This window comes from Rhinolophus sinicus, chromosome 14, assembly GCF_057876585.1.
Source record: "Rhinolophus sinicus isolate RSI-liver-muscle chromosome 14, RSI-T2T, whole genome shotgun sequence".
Classification (NCBI taxonomy): Eukaryota; Metazoa; Chordata; class Mammalia; order Chiroptera; family Rhinolophidae; genus Rhinolophus; species Rhinolophus sinicus.
The window spans coordinates 42,144,044-42,162,823 of record NC_142514.1 but is presented as its reverse complement, the minus strand read 5'-3'; the positions used below and the strand labels follow the sequence as shown (position 1 = coordinate 42,162,823).

The following is an 18,780-nucleotide window of genomic DNA, read 5'->3' as shown; positions in this document are numbered from 1 at the left end:
TTGTACTTCAGCTATCTTAAAATGTGCCTCTACAGAAGTTACGTGAAAGCAGAGTTCTCATTATCAGAGCAACCTCAGGACCAAAGAGCCTTAGTCTGTTGGCAGCGCTCACGTATCCTTCCCTTCGGCTAGCACTGCCTTAAGACCTACAGCGGGTACAGCCTTGCGGAGATCATTCTTTAGATCCCCAAGATCGGCCAACAGGTTCCACGGACACCATCACTGTTCCAAGGCAAGCCGCCCAGCCCACAGCCACGTCCCTCTTCCGGCCACGCGTGGGCGCCAGAGCGCCACAGTCCACGCTGGGCCCGGGACTCGCCCGGGAGGGTGCGAAGACCGCCCGGTGTGGGCGGAGCAAAAGGCGCCCCGGCCCGAGCAGAGGGCAGGAAGTGAGGAGGCGGGGCTTCTGAGACGGGGCGTGCGCTTGCGCGTGGGTCGGTCGGCGGAGTCTTCCCGTTTGCCACTGCTGGTGTGTGTCCCGGCGGAGACGCCTTTGACCTACTTTTCTGAGTTGGGTCGGGCTCAGGGGTGGGGCAGCGTACGGGAGTCGGGTTGGGGAGAAGTTAGAAGGGCGCTGGGGTGAGGAGTGGGGACCCGTGAGGACCCGGCGGGGTTCGGTGGCGAGGACTGGGGTGGGGGCAGGGCGGGACGAAGGGGCGCCGGCGCGGGAATGGGGGAGGAAGGAGGTGAATAGAGAAGGAATGTGTGCGGAGAAAGCGCCGTTCTGCCCCCTCCTTCTCTCGGTGTGAAATGAAACGACTCCAGGGTGCTGCCCTGACAGCACGGGAGTTGCAAATTGGCAAGTGACTGATTTTTACAGGAAGATACCCTCCTCCTCTCAGCCTTTCCTTCTCATTAGCAGCTCCTTTTTAAAAGTGGTGTTTCTTATTAACGCAGTACTGACACCTTTCCCTGTGGAACACCGCGTCTAGCAGCTTAAGGCGTCCTAAGAGCCAGGCCCTCTCTTTTACCTCCTCACTCCTAAAGGAGGGAACATAAGTTTTCCTGCCTAAACCTGGCAGTGAAAAACCGAAGATTTCCTGTCTAACCAGTTCTAGGGCGTTTTAATGATTTCTAAATAAGCTTGCCTACAACAATCACTTTTTGTACTCTTCAGTGTAAATGGCCAGTGTAAAATTGAGCAACAGTTTTATGGTGCGATGCGATCCTCTGGGATTTTAGTCCAGGGAGAGGAAAATAACCTCATTTGGAATAAAGGAATTGATCAACTCCAGTGACTGACCAGTGCCGTGTTACTTTCACTAAACGGATTTAGGTTCATACCCGTTATTTTCAGCCATGGTGAAGGGGTGCAGTCTGACATTTGGAAGCTTAAGAGTCACGTCTGTTGCCATCCAATCTATTTTTTTAAGCTTTCCGTCATGTGTGTACTTTGCTTGAATGATTATTTTAAAGTACATGTCCTATTTTTGCCAATCTGACAGCTGTTTCCATAGAAACCAGAGAAGAAATAGTCATTTTCAGCAGAGTTGTGAAAACTGTCTTCCGGGCTTCAGCTATGAGTGCCAGTGAGTGCTGTACTTGCTCATTCTGCGATGGTACTTAGAGAATTAAGTATCTGAAATGTTCTTAGAGGCTAACAATCCGAATTGTTTAATTTTCTCACATCATTAATTTAGTACTCCTAGAAGTCTGCCAGCTATGTTTTGTTGACCTTAAATTCTTTGAAGTGGTTGTGTCAACCCTGATTCTTTTTATGCTGTGTGTAGTCTAGTGATGGACTCTTTGAAAATGTATAAATAGGTTTCTTCTCCCATTCTTTACCCTTTCTTAAGGATAAACCAAGGATTATAAACTATCAGGCACTATTTCTGTGACACTTGATTGTCAGTGATGTAAATGATAATGTTTTTACTTATATACATATGATGTACCTTTGTGTCAGTAGGGTACTTTTTAAAAATTTCACGTAAGTCATGAGCGATGAGCAGGAGTTTGCCTGGCATATGAGCAGAGCTAAGCAGTGTAAGTAGATGTGCATAGTTATAGAGATGAGAGCTTTTCTTTTCTGAGGAATGTAAGTAAATCAGTGGGTCTGGAGCTTAGGGATGGATGAAGGAGAAGGTACCTGGGGAAATAATTGGAGGTCTGGTCTACCATATGAAGGAGCCAATGGAAACCAATAGAAATTACAAAACAGTTGCGTCTACTGGGTTTGGAGCTTACAAAAGTAATAATACATTCTGCAGAAATTTAAACAGTACGGAAATATGTAAGATGGAAATACTAAGTTTCTTATAGCCACCATCCTGCTACCCAAAATAACCACTATAAATAGTTTTACACACACACACACACACACACACACACACACACACGGTGCCAAAAAAAAAATGTCTACACATTTTAAGAAAGGAAAACTATTAAAATTGTAATATACCCATAACAAAAACTCCCGGTACATGCTACATATTGTAGCATTACTATTTTTACATATTGAATAGAGATTTGTGTGTGTGTTTTGTTTTCTGTGGTATCCATAGCATCCAGAAAGGTAGCTGGTATGGCATATAGTACGTGCTCATTAAATATTTAGTGAATGAATGAATGAATAACATAATTCAGAGATCAAAAACTATGGGGTTTGGATATGTTTGTTTGGTCAAGGTGGTTAAATTTGTTTAAGTTGGTTGCCAACATCTTTACATTGATAACTTTCACATGAAGTCTGACTTTCTGACTTTCCTTGAAAATATTGAAACATTTGGCAACACTATGCCCAAATTTCATTACTATACTTGTTGCATCTCCTTTAGATGGGTATGAATCTGCATTTACATCAGTGTGGCTTTGCTGATACTCACCTGCCGGCACCCTACAAACCTGCACTCATATAGTAGCCGCTAGTCACATATAGCCACTTAGTTTTAAATTAATTAATTAAAATTTCAGTTGTTTAGTTACACCAGCCACATTTCAAGTGCTTCACAGCCACGTGTAGCAGCTACCATAAAAGAGTACACTTACGGAACATTTCCATCACTGCTGAAAGTTCTGTTGTGCAATGCTGCTTTACACATTTGTTTGCCATCCCTGATATACAGAATTTTTGCAAGTAGCATTTGTTGTTATTTTTTAAAATTGTGTATCTCTTAGTCATTACACAAATCTCCAGGTTTTAAATAGCTGCATGGTATTTAGGAATGTAGGACTTTTGTCAGTTGTGGGAGTAGGATTTTGTCGTCTGATTTGCACTTTATATTGCTTTAGCTCTCCTGATTTAATGTTGAAAATTGGGAATTTGGCTTTGCGAAGTATAGAAGGAACCCTCAGTTCCAATAAACAACATGTATAATACTAAAATGTTATCAGCTTGTGTATGAAGCAATGTGTAATTGTTTTATACTCTGTAACCTCTAACGTCAGAGATCATTTATTTGCAAGATACAGAAACTCCTTGAAGAGACGGAATTTTGGAAGAAACAAAGCTCATGAAGCTCAATTAAATGTAGGAAGTACAAGGTCTCTTGGGAACCAGGAAGGTGTGATTCAATCTCCTTATCTCCTTCTTCCCTTCCTCTGTCCCCCATCCCCCATGAAGTCTGAGGCTTGGTGGTTTCTCTCTTTCCACACATTAACTCCGTTATGCTTTCTGTAGATCCACTTTTGCATTTGCAGTTCTTTGTGTTGCCATAGCACCAACTGTATCCCCAATTTATACATGGCCTTACATTCCTGTGCCTGATAATGTCTTACCAAAAATCTTTTCAGTGTCAGATATCCACTCCTAGCTCTGGTCAGTGGCAGGGGTCAGTTGGGACAAACATGGCAGTTTAGAGCTATCCCATAAATTGAGGCTGTAGGATGCACTTATAAAACGAGAGTGTGGTTGGGCAAGTGTCTGAAGCTTACCTACTAGAGTAAAAGAAAGAAATTGGGTCTATGTTGTTTTTGCAGTTTGATTTCTAGTAGAAGACATTTTATATTTAAACCTTAAGTACATTTTCCTATTTGAAACAATTCTTTAAAAAAAATTTTTTTTTTTTGGCATGTGCCTAAATGGCATAGTTGCCTTTCTGAACTATTCTGCCACTCATGGGTATCCTTATTTATTTTTAAAATTCATACAATACATATCACTTAATGAGGAACTGTATTATTATTTTTTTCCTCCTCAACTAGGTTATAACTTCCAAGAGGGCAGGGGCTGAATTTTATGCTGCATCTGTAACTCACATGCCACCTAGCCAATGAAGAACCTTATTAGCTATTCAGATGCTAATTTTGAAATGATTTCTAGGCTTAAATTATTTTACCACTTTTTAGTTTGGTTCCAAAAAGAAAAGAAAAGATCCCTGGAAAGTATGTTATTAATAATGTCAAACTTAAATATCAGCGTGGACTCCACTGATTTAAAATTGGTAGCAATTCAGAAACGGTTAAGTTCGAGTTAATGTTTGCTTAGCGGACTCTTTATTCATGTTAGATATTAATGATGCAAGGGTGGGATGTGTAAACTACATACAAAAGTTGAGCGATTTTAAAAAAGTTTGATATACAGATAATACTATTTATCATAACTAGTGTTCTGAAGCATTTTTCTAGGTAATATATTAGCTTAGGTTGAGCTGGATATATATATATATTTTCCCTAACTTTTGTTATGAAGATTTTGAAATATTTAGAAAAATTGAAAAAAAATTAATGAACATCTCCACTACTTAGATACAATGATTGTTCATATTTTACTATATCAGCTTTATGTCCTCGTGTGTGTGTGTGTGTGTGTGTGCATTTGCTGTACAATTTAAGTTTTATTCATCATGAAGAGACTTCAGCAAGTATTTCAGGTATAAGATAATCACCTACATAATCACAGTATCGTCTCCTAAGAAAATAAGCAATATTTACCTAAAATAACCTAAAAGCAAATCCATATTCAAATTCCCCCAGTAGTCCCACTTGTCTTCTAAAGCTTATTTTTTTTCTTTCAAACTAGGATCTAATCAAAGTCCACACAATACCTTTTCTTGCTGTCTCTTTAGTGTCTTAAAAAAATAGCTTAATTGGTGTATAATTGATATACAATAGATGGTACATATTTATACTGTATAGTGTAAGTTTTGATTTAAAGTGCACACCTGTGAAGCCAACACCACAGTCCGATACTGAACATATTCATTACTCCCCAAACTTTGTATTCCCTTCCCTTGGCTCTCTTTACCTCCTCATCCTCAGGCAATGGCTTATCTCTCTGTAACTATAAATGAGTTTGCATTTTCTGCAGTTTATATTATAGAGCTGGGATCACAGAGTATGTACTTTTTGGTGGGAGCAGGGTCTGACTTGTATCACTTGACAATATATAGAAATAAAATTGTTTTTGTATAATGCTCTTGTATCCTGCCATCCTACTAAGCTCATTTAAAAATAGTTGTTTTTTTGTTTGTTTTTTTGTAGATTTCTTTGGATTTTCAATGTAGATGATCATGTCATTATGTAGGCTTAAGAAAGAAGATTTTACTTCTTTATTTCTCATCCGATGGCATTTGTTTAGTTAGTTAGGTATGTATTTATTTAGTTACATTGCACTGAACTAGGATCTCCAGTACAATGTTGAATAGACGTGGTGAGAGTAGACGTCTTGCGTTGGTCCTGCCTGCTCTTAGGAGAAAGTAGTTTTTCACTAATCAAGATTGTGTTGGCTAAAGGTTTTCTGCAGGTGTCCTAGTTTATTGAGAGTTTTATTAGCAATGCATGTTGGATTTTATCAAATGCCTCTTCTGTGTCAATGGAGAGGATCATGCAGTGTTTCTTTTTCAGTCTTTGAATAGGGTGATTGATTTATTACACATTGATTTATGTGTAATCAGCTTTACATTCCTGGGACAAACCTCAGTTGGTCATGATGTATTGTCCTTTTTTATATGTTATTGAATTAGATTTTTCTAAAATATTGTTAAGAATTTTGTATCTTTTCATGAAGGATATTACTCTATAGTCTTCTAGTAATGTTTTTTTCTGGCTTTCGTATGGTAGTGCTGGTCTTATGGAGTGTGTTGTGAACTATTCCCTTCTTTTCAATTTCCTGGAAGTGTTTGTATATAATTATTATTAATTCTTTAAATGTTTTGTAGAATTCCCCAGTGAAGCTATTTGGGCCTGGAGCTTTCTTTGTGGGAATGTTTTTAATTACAAATTCAATTTAAAAAATAGGTACAGGGTTCTTCAGGTTACCTAATTCTTCTTGAGTGAGCTTGGTAATTTGTATTTTACAAGGACTGTACCCGTTTCATCTAAGATGTCAAAGTTAAGGTTTTCTCTTTCACTGGTTTTAATAAATTTGATTGTGACATACCTTGGAGTTGTTTCCTTTGTGTTTCTTGTGTGTGTGGGTTATTGCATTTCTTGGATTTTGTAAGTTTATAGTTGTCATCAAATTTGGAAAATTTTGGCCATATTTTTTCAAGTATTTTTTTCTGTCTACTGGCCCTCTCTCTTTTTCTGGGATTCCCGTTTCACATATATTAGGTCCCTTAAAGTTATTCCCCACCTCATTGATGTTCTATGCATTTTTTTTGTAGGCTATTTTTTTCTCTGCATTTCATTTGGGGTGGTTTCTATAGATATGTTCATAAGTCTTCGTTTCTACAGTGTATAATCTGCTGTTAGTGTCGCCATTGTATTTTTAATCTAACACAGTTTTCTTGTCTAGAAGTTCAGTGTAGTTCTTTCCAAAAAAAATATTCCATGTCTCTATATAACATGCTAAAAATTTACTTTAGCTTCTTAAACATATGGAATATACTCAGTTATAATAACTGCTTTAATATCTTTGTCTATATGCTCTCATTTGTGTTATTTAGGAGTTAGTTTCTATTGGTTGATGTTTCTCCTAATTATGGATCACATTTCCTGCTTCTCGCATGCTGCCTGGTAATTTTTAATTGTAAATTATACCTTGTTAAGTGCTGGGTATTTTTGTATTCTTATAACTGTTTCTGAGCTTTTTTCTGGTATGCTGTTAAGTGACTTAGAAACAGTTTGATCTTTTGGGGTGTTGCTTTTAATCTTCTTTAGGTAGGGCCAGGGCGGCCTTTTAGTCCAGGACCAATTTTTCGTAACATTGATGGAAAAACCCTTCTGAGTACTCTACCCAGTGTCCCATGATTATAAGGTTTTGCACCTTGAAGGATGGGAACAGGCACTATATATACTCTACCCACTGTGAGCCCTGCATAGTACCTTGTTCCTCTCATTCTTTCTGTGGTGCTTTCTCAGCTCCAGGGAATTTTCTCACATGTACGCCGAAATCAGGACTCAGCTTGGTTCATGAGGGGTTCTCTGCAGACCTCTGGATTTGTTTTCTGTGCAGCTGTCTTCTCTTATACTCTGCTCTGTGAGCGCTAGCTACTGTGGTCTACTTCAACTGCCAGCCTCATCTCTTCAGTTTAGGGGGACCATAGGAATGTGCCTAGGTTTTTCCTCTCTGCGTATTTCCCTCTCTGCCTAACGTCTAGTGTGTTGGAACCCCATACCAACACATTGTTTTATTTATTCTGTTTGTTTCTTTAGTTGTTTTAGGTGGGAGGTTAAGTCTGGTTCCACTTAACTCCATCTTGACCCCAATCAAAAGTGCCAGGGTTGTATCTGAAAGGAATAAATTCATATTTAAAAAAGTACATCTTATATTTTCAGTTTTATATTTTATTACATGTTTCTTTCCCCTGTTACGGCCAATTGATAAAATTTTACTGCTGTTTTTGTGTAATCCATTTCTTCTTCCCCACAAATTTAGCTATTAAAATAAAGGTAGACGTCCCCCAACTAAAAATAAAAAATGAAAAGAAGAAAGACAGGTTTTTAAAGTACATGTTGAAGAGAAAAGTAAAACCTCTTTGATTTGTATTGCTCAAACGCATTGCTGTAGGGATGGTGAATAGAGAAACTCAAGGGAATTTAGTGTGAGAGGTGTTAAAGGAAGAACAACTAGCATACCCATTTTGTAAGTGTTATATTCCCAGGATGGTAAATTTTCCAGAGACATTTATAGTTTAATTTTTGTGTTCCAGATAATCAAGCAAAAGAATGATGAGCTTCATCTATGGATTGCAGTCTGCTGCTAGAAACTGTATTTTCTTCCGATTTAATTTACTGAACAACTGGAGAAAATGTAACACACTAGCTGTAACCTCACTGGACTGTCATCAAGTACAAATTACCCGTGTAGTAACTAAGTGTCAGGGCCTGGGAGTAAATCAGTGTGATAAGTTGACTTCTCTGCCTGGAATCTTTCATTTCTATAGGACTTTTAATAACAAAAGTACAGAATGCCTTTCGAATATCAAAAATAAGGAAATTTGGATGATTGCCCAAAAATGTACTGCATGGAATGGCACATTTTCAAGACAGCAGCTGACAAAAGAAATTGGAGTAGTTCCTGCTCTTTCAGTGTTGCGTCCTCTAAACTATTTTCCCATAAGAGACACCAGGAATTTCCATACTTCTCCACGGTTTCAAGCTGCTCCCGTTCCTCTCTTGTTGGTAATTCTTAAACCAGTGCAGAAACTACTTGCAATCATTATAGGCAGGTAAAATGCTTTTTTTAAAAAACAAACTTTGTACTGAAGGATATTTGTAAAACTACACTTTGAAAGAAAATTTGTTAGATTTCCCTCCCATATTTAGTTTACTTAGTTTTATGTGTGACTTAATAATCTTGAAATAATTTACTGCTTATTAACTTACAGAAATATGATCTTTATTCTTATATATTATATAGAAACTTTTTAAAAGATAAACCTTGTATTATATATATGATTACAAAAAGAATCGGAACTGTGGATTATAACTCATGTATACGAACAATACAAGCATTCCTTTTTAGTTTATGGAATTTGAGGCAACAGATAATAAAAGTGAAGAACTTCGCTTATTTAAGAATGGACTCATTCCTAGCCAAGTTAACTCTTAAACCATTAATATTTATTTTTCTATTCTGTTTTCAACAAATCTTCATTATTTGCTCCTGGTAGTCCTTTATTATAATTAATACTTTTACACATAAATGGTACTTTATATTTGATTTAACTCCCTCCTCCCCCCCCCACTCCATAATTAATCCTGTTTTCTCTTATATGCTCCATGAAGATTGAAGAAAGGGAAAGTTAAGCATTGTCTCCTCATAAAGCTTTCTTAAGTTTGATAATGGGGAAGTCCCTTCTAGCCTTCTAACTTCCATGCGAACCAACCTAATTTTCTTTTTATCAAAATTGAGAAGTTGTACTCTGTAATTCATTGTGTTCTTTATGATTTTGCATTGGCATGCAGAAAACATACAGCTATCTTAGCTCTCAATTTAAGTAACAACTGTCATAGAAAACCAGAGCTAGACAATTGTTAAAACAGTAAAACCATTTTATTCAGGAGTATTGTAGTAGGGGAAAACAGACCCCGGTGTAGAACCAGAGTCAATTCTGAATACAGCGTGGGCAAGCAGGAATTTATAGCTAAGGAGTAGGGTAAGGATCGGTGGGTGAAAAATTAGAGGAAATATTGGGAGTAAGGGGGGGATTCTGCCTAAACAGACCTAACAGGATTCTTGTTGAATTCAGGCAGGTGAGAGCCATCAGCTATCACCTGGTGGCTGGTGAAGGATGAGGAACCTGGTTAGATATCAAGGGTGATCAGATATGAAGGATGGGGGATTCTGGCTAAAGAGACTTAGCAAGATTCTTGCTAAAATTAGACAATGCAGAGATGAACATGGAAGTCCAAAAGTCAAGGCCTAGTTACAAAATTGTTCAGGAGACCCTGGGTACAGTTTGGTGGAGGAGAAAATCTTTGTCACAAATCAGCCCACGTTCTCGGGCCAATAGCTCTTTTCATCCCTTTAAATTATTTATGTTTTTTATTGTTGCTATTGTCAGTTACCTAAAATTTTCTTTTAGAATATGGTTTTATATATTTTTAAGTGACTTATAATGAGTCATATAAAGTTTTAAATAAGTAAGTATACTTCACAGGTTGGTTTAATCTTTTTGGGTTGAAGCACTTTAGAAGCAGTTTAAGTGTGACAAAATTAAGAAAAAGAAGTTATTTTATAAAATCAATTTTGTCAAGAGAATTATGTATGTATTTTAAATTTTCGTTGCGATTTCACAGAAAAATTCCCAAAGAACATTTTTGTATCCCGGTCTTGAAAACCTTGCTTGTTGTTACAGTGTCTCGACCTTGATAAGCAGCAGGGAGTATTACTGCCTGGTAGAAATTGGAACTGCTCAGATGTTATCTATAAAAACTCTCATTTAAAAATTTTTTTGCTTATCCTCTTCTTACTACCTCTCCTTTGTTATGTTTTGGAGGGGATGGGGTTTCTGCTACTGAACAATATGTATTTCTAAAATCAATGGTGAGGTAGTTTCCCTTGTACCTTGCTAGAAGCGCTGGCAGGTTGTGCAGGAAGTGTGATGAGCAGTGGGGACAAAGGTGGTTAAAGGCATAGATTTATTGGATCGTAACCCCTCAGATGTTTATTTGGGCAGTTCATCCCCTATTGAGTGGTTAAGTGCTCAGATGCTAGAATCACATTGCCCTCATTGCCTGGTTTTCCTTATTACCTTGGACACATGGCTTAACTTCCCTATGTCTCGTTCTCCTCTGTAACAGGGTTATTATGAAGATTCAATGAGATGACATATGTATAATGATTAGAAGAATACCTTCCATGTGGTAAACAGTCAATAAATGTTAACTAGTAATAGTTGTTGTAAAATAGCTCTTCGCTTAATGTTTACCTTTGAAATAACGGAAGAAAATTCAAATGAGATTAGACTTTTTAACTGTACCTCTATAGAGTTGATTCCTTTTTTATCATTTAGCTGAGAATTTTATGAATTGAAAAACCCATCTCTGCCGAGAAATATGTCATAAAAAATTCAAGTATTTGATGACATAAACTTCTAGCATAAGTGTTGAGTTTTGGTGACATGTACTGGTACTGTTAGCAGAACTTTGAATTTTTCTTTTTGTTCTAGGGGCATAAGGAAATGGTGGTATGCACTTCCTCCTAACAAGAAGGAATTATTTAAAGAAAGTGTAAGGAAGAATAAATGGAAGTTATTCCTTGGTTTGAGTAGTTTTGGATTTCTCTTCATAGTGTTTTATTTTACTCACCTGGAAGTGAGTCCAATCACAGGACGGAGGAAGCTACTGTTATTGGGGAAAGAACATTTCAGTCTTTTATCAGAACTGGAATATGAAACAGTAAGTAGTAAGAATTGTTTTGAATTAGATTACTTAATATAATTCTTAAAGATTCTTAAATATGAAAGATGTATCTCTTTTTTATTTTAATCTTTGATAGGAAATTAGTATTTTTTTTTCCCCAAAGTACCTCAGACTTCTCATACTTAGTATTCCTACTGCCTACATTGCTTTCCTCCCATTCTCCCAGCTAACTCCTGCTCATTGCATGTCAGCTTAAATGTCACCTTTTTCATGAAAGCATTCCTTGATTATCTAAAACTTGGGTTAGGCAGGGCGGTTATATTAGCCTCAAGGGGTGTACTTCAGACTGACTGAATTATGAATCAAATCAGCTCCTTTGCCAATGTGCCCAGTGCTTGGCTAGGTTGGGGTTCTACTTTAGTTTCTCTTTGCATATTGTACTTTTCCTTCCAAACGTTTATCACAGGGGTAACATAATAGTTATTCACATAAGTATTTACTTGCTGATCTATCATTTTTGTTAGACTAAGCTCTGTGGGGATAGACACCCTGTTAATCATTTTATCTTTAGTGCACAAAGTTATGCTTACTATATATTTTTTGAATTAATAAATCTGTAGTCTGAATTTTTGTACCTTGAAAAGAGAATAGAATAAGATAGTTTTTTTCTTTTTTGTAGCATCAATTTTGCCAATTTATTATATTTTTTGAATGCAGAGTAAAGTTGAAATTCAGAAGCCTTAACTCCTTGGCGAGTGTAACTCAGGTAGTTAAACATTTGTACCACCAGTGAGCTCCTGAGGACAGATCATCCTCTATCTCCAGTGCCTAGCACATATGTAGTATGTGCTCAGTTGATACTTGTTGAAGTCTCTAGCCTCACCTGACAACTTTGGCATGGTTACATCTTTGTATCTTTTTATTCCAGTTGAGCGTCAGTCCGAGTTTGTCAGTGGAAAGTTACCATTAAAAAAGAAATAACAATGGTTTTTTACTAAAAAGCTTATTGTTAAGATAAGACCAAACTTTTCTAGTAGAGTTTATACAGAGATTTGAGATTTTTCTTAGAATATAGTCTAGTCAGAGGCAAGTTTGAGGAAAGTGTTCTGGAAAGATTGAGACGAGCCTAGAGTTAAATTAGTACATCTTCTATCATTCACATCACTAAGAAGCCTTAAAAAATTATATATTTTTACATACATACATTCTCTTCATTTTGTCTTATTTTTTTTTTTAACTTATAAATGTAATACCTGCTTGATTTGAAAATTCAAACACATGTTCTTGTAGGACTATTTTAAAGTACTATAACTACAGTAATTCCCCCTTATGTATGGTTTCACTTTCCATTACCTGCGGCAAAACTGTGGTCCAAATATATTAAATGGAAAATTCCAAAAATAAGCAATTCGTAAGTTTTAAATTGCATGCCATTCTGAGGACCTCACTTTCTCATCACGTAGACATTTTATCATCTCACATCATCATCATAAGAAGGGTATGTACAGTGAAGTAAGATATTTTGAAAGGACACAGTCACATAACTTTTACTACTATCAGAGTATGTTATTATACCTGTTTTATTATTAGTTATTATTAATCTCTTACTGTGCCTGATTTATAAATTAAACTTTATTATAGGTATGTCTGTATAGGAAAAAACAGTATACCTAGGGTTTACAACAGTATACAAATATTTATTTATTCATACTATCTGTGGTTTTAGGCATCCATTGGGGGTCTTGAAACGTATCCCCCATGGATAAGGGGGGACTACTGTACATATAATCTTGTTTGTTTTTATCTATTTCAGAAGAGCTAATATAGTAGCCTGTTTTTTTTTTTTCGGTTTGTTTCAGATAGTTTACATTGGTAACTGTACTTATTAAAAATGTTACTTGATATAAAGACTTAGGAATTCCTATTCTACCAAATCACCTATTTTTAATGCATCTTAAGGAAGAAACTTATAAACTTGTTGATTTATATGTGAAAGAAATTATACATTTTATGGAAATTAAAGTAATATTTTCAGTACATCCTTATTCTCAATATACTTGAAAGGGTCTTGTCATGAATATAACTTCAGAAAATATCCCTTTATGTGGTGGCTAGTCTTAATTGGTATATTATAGAGAAAATGATATGACTAGTGGTTCTAAAATGTCAGTAATTTCAATCTGTGAATAAAACATTTAATGAAATTTTTTTTTGTTTTTTTGGTGAAAGTTTAACTTTCTTAAGTATGGAGTATTTTTCTATTCAGGGGTTATGGAAGTAATTTTCTTTTGTATTTCAGTTTCTTATATGAAATCTTTATGTTTTCTAGACAGTGTTTTGTTTTCTAAAATATTTAGGAAAGTAGAAATGATATTTAGGCATTTTATTTGTTTATAGGCTAATAGAAGAGATGAATGAAATTTTTATTGGAACCAATATACATGAAAAAATCTTAGTTATTAGAATTTATTACATTTGTCAGAAACCACATTGCCTTTGCATGAATAATTCAAATTTGAGTGTTTAATAATATGCAAATTTTAATTAAAAATTAAAATGTTCAGTAATAAGTAGCCATATACCTTTCTATGAAGCAATATAAACATTTTGTAGAGCTAAAGCTCTTAAAATAAAGACTAATTTTCTTTTTAATCTTTCAGTGGATGGAAGAATTTAAAAATGATATGCTAACTGAGAAAGATGCTCGATACCTTACTGCTAAAGAAGTGTTTTATCATTTAACTGAATGCAATAAAGATATTCCAGAGATCTCTGAGATCAATTGGATTATTCATGTGGTTGATTCCCCAGACATAAATGCCTTTGTGCTTCCAGTAAGGAAACGTTCTTAAACCTAATTTTTAATTGTTAAATTTAACGTCCTTGTTTTTTATGGAGTTCTAATTGCTTACATTATTTTCTTTATGGTGCAGAATGGACAAGTATTTATCTTCACTGGACTTTTAAATAGTGTGACTGATATTCATCAACTTTCCTTCCTTCTGGGCCATGAAATCGCACATGCAGTACTTGGGCATGCTGTAAGTACCTACAATGAATATTCAGTTGTTGAAATACTGCTTTGCAGTTAGCAAGTTAAATCTTTTAAAGAGCTGAATCTTTTCAGTATTTTTTTAATGATAGAATTTTAGTTTTTAGTAATTGTCTTATTCTGTTACTGAAAAAATATGATTGGCTAATTTTGGGGTTTTTTATGGTCTTTAGTATTTGATACTGAATAATTAGTGTTTCTCTTAAATACTGTTTTAATCACCTGTCTCTTTTGCTAAAAAGTAATTATTCTCAACTTCTAATTATTTCAAATTAGATTTTAAACTTTCCATAATTATTAACATGCTTGTAATCTAGTCATTAAATTAACTATAGGAAAGTGATATTACTATTTAAGTGGCTAAATCCGTTTTTTCACTTTTTTTATTCATTCTCCGAGGATAGCTTGGAGCATCTTTGAAAATGTCCAGAATGGTGTGCCATAAATAATGAATGCAGAGTAATAATAATGATACTGTGCCATTTTACAGTTTATTGAGCTTTTAATACATACCTTCTCACTCATAATTTAAATACCATCCTCATGAGGTATGTATGAGTGTTTAATATCCCTATATGATATATGAGGAAACTGATGTTTAAAAAGGCTCTAAGTACATCACTAATGTGACAAAGTGGCAGAATTGGGGCTTTAACCCAAGTCTTCTGTTTGCAAGTGTGCTTTCTTTTACCACAGTTTCCTGGTTGTTGGCAACACTTTCTTATAGATCACATAATTCAGATTGATTTAAGCTCCCGTGAATATACATCTTTTTGACTTGGTATGAGCCCATAAAAGTAATATATTTGTTTACTCATTTTTATTCATTAAAAATATAAGTGGTCTTTTTTTATCCATTCATCTATCGATGTACAGCACAGGGAATATAGTCAATAATATCATAATAATTTCATGGTGACAGGTGGTTATTACACGACTTACTGTGATCACATTGTAAGGTATATAAATGTTAAATCACTGTGTTGTACACTTGAAACTAATATAATACTGTATGCTAACTTCCCATTAATAAAATAAAAAAAATATGCATGGTTCTTTTATACACATAATTAGGGAGAAGTATATGTTTCTTCTGAGTTACAGGAAAATTTTAAAAATGTTTTCTTTAAACAAATATATACTAGAATAAATCTGAGCATTGAAATAGATTTTATCTTTCAAGAAATAGCTTCATATCTGCAAAATCAAACAATTTTGGCCATTTTTAGCATTTAAAAGGTGTTAATATTTAGTACATTTGTTTTTCTGGCATATCATTCAGTGCCTCGGCATCTTCTTATCATCTTTCAGTGCAAGAACAACAATTAGATGAGATATAAAAAACAAACAGCAGTCTTAAAAATAGAAAATCATTGTTAATATTTCTTTGGCAGAGTTCTTATAATTATCAACACTATGTTTTTTCTTTTAGGAGTATCCATTTTGACTTGATGTAGTCTTTTATGTTGTTTTCTTTATTCCACATATACACACAGATTTTGCTGTTTAATAGTAATTCTTCAATAATTAATAACAAGGATGTTTCCTTCCATAATGACTTCATCTTTTGGAGTTTTTCTCTTTCATGCTTAAATCATTTCGTAATTGTTTTTCATAACCCACAGTTCTTATAGTGAAGCAAAGAATATTTTGTGAGGGCAGATTATATTGTAAAAAGAAGTAGTCTAGGTGGTTATTTTTAGTTGTCAGCCATGTTTCATACATTGAAGTAATGATTCCTACATTATCAGTATTAGCATTACATTAACAATTTATAATTAACCTTAATGAACAATGAACAATCCAATGCATTAAACTTATATTTAGCTTTTACTACTCAAAACATAAACTTATATTTAGCTATTACTATATCTAGCTATTTTAAGCAAAACCTTTTTTGATTATTGCTCTAAGTAAATACAAAAATTCATAGAACCCAGTTTCCTGGTGGAAATACTAGGCTTAATAAAATTGCAGACTCACATAAATAAATCATACTTCATCTATTAAGGTCATGAAGACCAAATTTTTATTTAAAAGAAACTTCTGATCTTTTTCTGAATTGTTCCTTGTTTTAACTGTTTCATGTGTTAAGTAGTATTTTGTTTTTGTCCAAAAGTATAAGTATAATAAACACATTTATTTGATTTTTAAAAAGATTTAAACTGTAGTAAAAACTGAAACTTCCTGGGTTGAACTCCTTGTCCTGTTAATAAGAGCTGTGTGAACTTGGTCAACATTTTTAACCTGTCTTCATCTTAGTTTCTTTATCTATAAAATAGGGATAATTGTACCTCTTTCATAAGATTATTATGCTTCTTAATATAAGAAACTTGAGATTAATGAACTTGTCATTGTATCTGAGTGATGGTAAGTGGCTCACTGAATGTAAATTGAATGGATGAATGAATATGTATATAAATATGTAAGCATGGGATGGTACAAACAGACTGGGAAAGGATAAAGCACACAGAAGAAAAGAAACTGAAAAAAAAAAAAAAAGAAAAGAAACTTACAGTCTTAGTTGGTGGAGTTCAGTTAAACACAAGTAATTATTTAATGTGATTACACATGATGAACTAGAAAATGTAAGCATATACTGTCTCAATGTAGTAAATGTAATTTTCATTATTTTGATTATTCTCAGGCAGAAAAGGCCAGCTTTGTTCATTTATTGGATTTCCTAGGTCTGATTTTTCTCACAATGATTTGGGCTGTTTGTCCTCGAGATAGTTTGGCACTTTTGGGCCAGTGGATACAATCTAAATTGCAGGAGGTAAGTCTGAGACAATAGCTTGAATTTGTAATGCCCTGTGGTGAGAATATTTTAATATTATTGTAACACAACAAATACCAGAGATGTTTTTACATGTTATTATGAAATATGGGTACTAATTTTTAGTGTCTTATGTTTTCTCATTTTTAGGGGATATTCTTAATAATGAATATTCAAATTAGAAAATACTACATCTCTCAAATGATGGAGGTAGATGGTTTGGAAGGGCTTAGCAACTCTTGGCTAACATAATTTTTTTTGACATAGTTATGGGTCCTAAAGAGATAACCCAGTCACAACACCTTCCTTTCCTTCTGTTGCTTTACCTTTTATTAATAACTCTTCACTTTTGTCTCCTACAGTGACTATGGTGTACTCACTAGATGACTCTCCCTTCCCCTAAATATTTGTGTTTTGATGGGGAACTCTTAAGACCTATAAACTTAAGGGCATAGGGTTGGCTGAAGCTGCTTTACCACCTTTGCCTCTTCATTCCTAGTTAAACTAACATTGCCTAGAAAATACTGAAAGGACAGTCTTACTAGGTGTTTGTTAACTTTTTAGTACTTGCGTATAATGATAATCTCATAAAATTTATTGAGTCTCATTTTGTTCAAAACACTGCACTACTGAAAGTAGGTCTTGCAATCCCGATAATTGCTTTGTTAACTATGATTAATTATTTTATTTTACCTTTTTTTCAAATATTTCCTCTTGTCCTGGGAGGTTTGGTTATTTAGGAACAATCTGTTATTTGTTTATTTAATGAATGTGGAGCACCCATCAGAGTGCCATCTGGGTGCTGTTTAAATCTAATGCCTAAAATTATTTTAGACAAATTGTTTTTGAAATTGGGTAACTAAGGCTTTTGTTCAGTGTTTCCACATCATTTGGCTTCATTTATATTGAAATAAAGGTTCTTTAAAGGGAAAAGAAGGAATGATTATTGCTTAGGTTATAGGATCTCATATTTTGAATTTTACTTCTGTCATGTGCCGGGAAGTCAAGGGAGTTAATGTAGAAAAATCTCTTGCTTTTTCTGCAAAGGAATCAGAAGATTTGGTCATAAGAAAGATAACTTGTGGTTTCTTTCTTGAAATACATACTTGATGAATCCTTCTACTTCAGAATAATATTTAATAATTAAACTGAAAATAAATAGAGATTACTTCTGTTTGAATTCTTTTCCTAAACCAAGCCCTCTCCTCTCCCCCCAGTTTCAGTGACAGGGAAATATTTCTTTCTCTAGAAAGCCTTGCTTATTTTGATTGGAGACCAGAGGGGAATGCGGATAGTGAAGTCATTAAGGAAGGGAATTGTTGACATTTGTTTGCCAGAGAAAGGAAGAGAACAAGGAAGAAGTAGGGGCCTTCACTTAACCATTGGGGAGCCCTATTTCTGTAATCTTAAAGGTTTGGGTATAATGTAGCAGCCTTCATAGAGTGCTATCAGGCAGGGTTTTGAGAGCTATTAGTAATAATTATAGTAGCTAATATTTATTGGGTGCTTACCATATGTTAGGCAGTAGGATAAACACTGCAGATTAATAGGCTTTGATCAGAGGGACCTGTGTTTGAATTTAGGCTGTTTTAAACCTAAATTCTATAGAACTTAGACAGGTTACTTCACCTGTATAGATCTCAGTTTCTTCTTGTAAATACTGGCTAACTCAAAGCATTGTTGTGAAATGAATGATACATTTAAAGCAGGATTTTTCTCAATATAAGCAGTATTGACATTTTGGACTAGATAATTATGGCGG

At 34.8% G+C, this 18,780-nt stretch overlaps 1 protein-coding gene across 6 annotated transcripts in view; it reads left to right on the top strand.

Annotated features, from left to right (window-relative positions):
- The first annotated feature begins 396 nt into the window (after positions 1-396).
- OMA1 (OMA1 zinc metallopeptidase) overlaps positions 397-18,780 on the top strand; it is a 55,048-nt gene continuing 36,664 nt past the window's right edge. For 2 of the 6 annotated variants that reach the window (XM_074334777.2, XM_019742536.3), the window contains exons 1-6: positions 397-469; positions 8,034-8,552; positions 10,998-11,226; positions 13,851-14,024; positions 14,124-14,231; positions 16,890-17,018. In XM_074334777.2, the coding sequence (XP_074190878.2) occupies positions 8,050-8,552; positions 10,998-11,226; positions 13,851-14,024; positions 14,124-14,231; positions 16,890-17,018 (1,143 nt within the window). In that variant the 5' untranslated portion in view covers positions 397-469; positions 8,034-8,049. Of the gene's footprint in view, positions 511-719; positions 1,530-2,348; positions 5,527-8,033; positions 8,553-10,997; positions 11,227-13,850; positions 14,025-14,123; positions 14,232-16,889; positions 17,019-18,780 lie in introns of those variants that run through there. The other 4 variants (XM_019742540.3, XM_019742538.3, XM_019742541.3 and 1 more) reach the window with 4 other exon arrangements.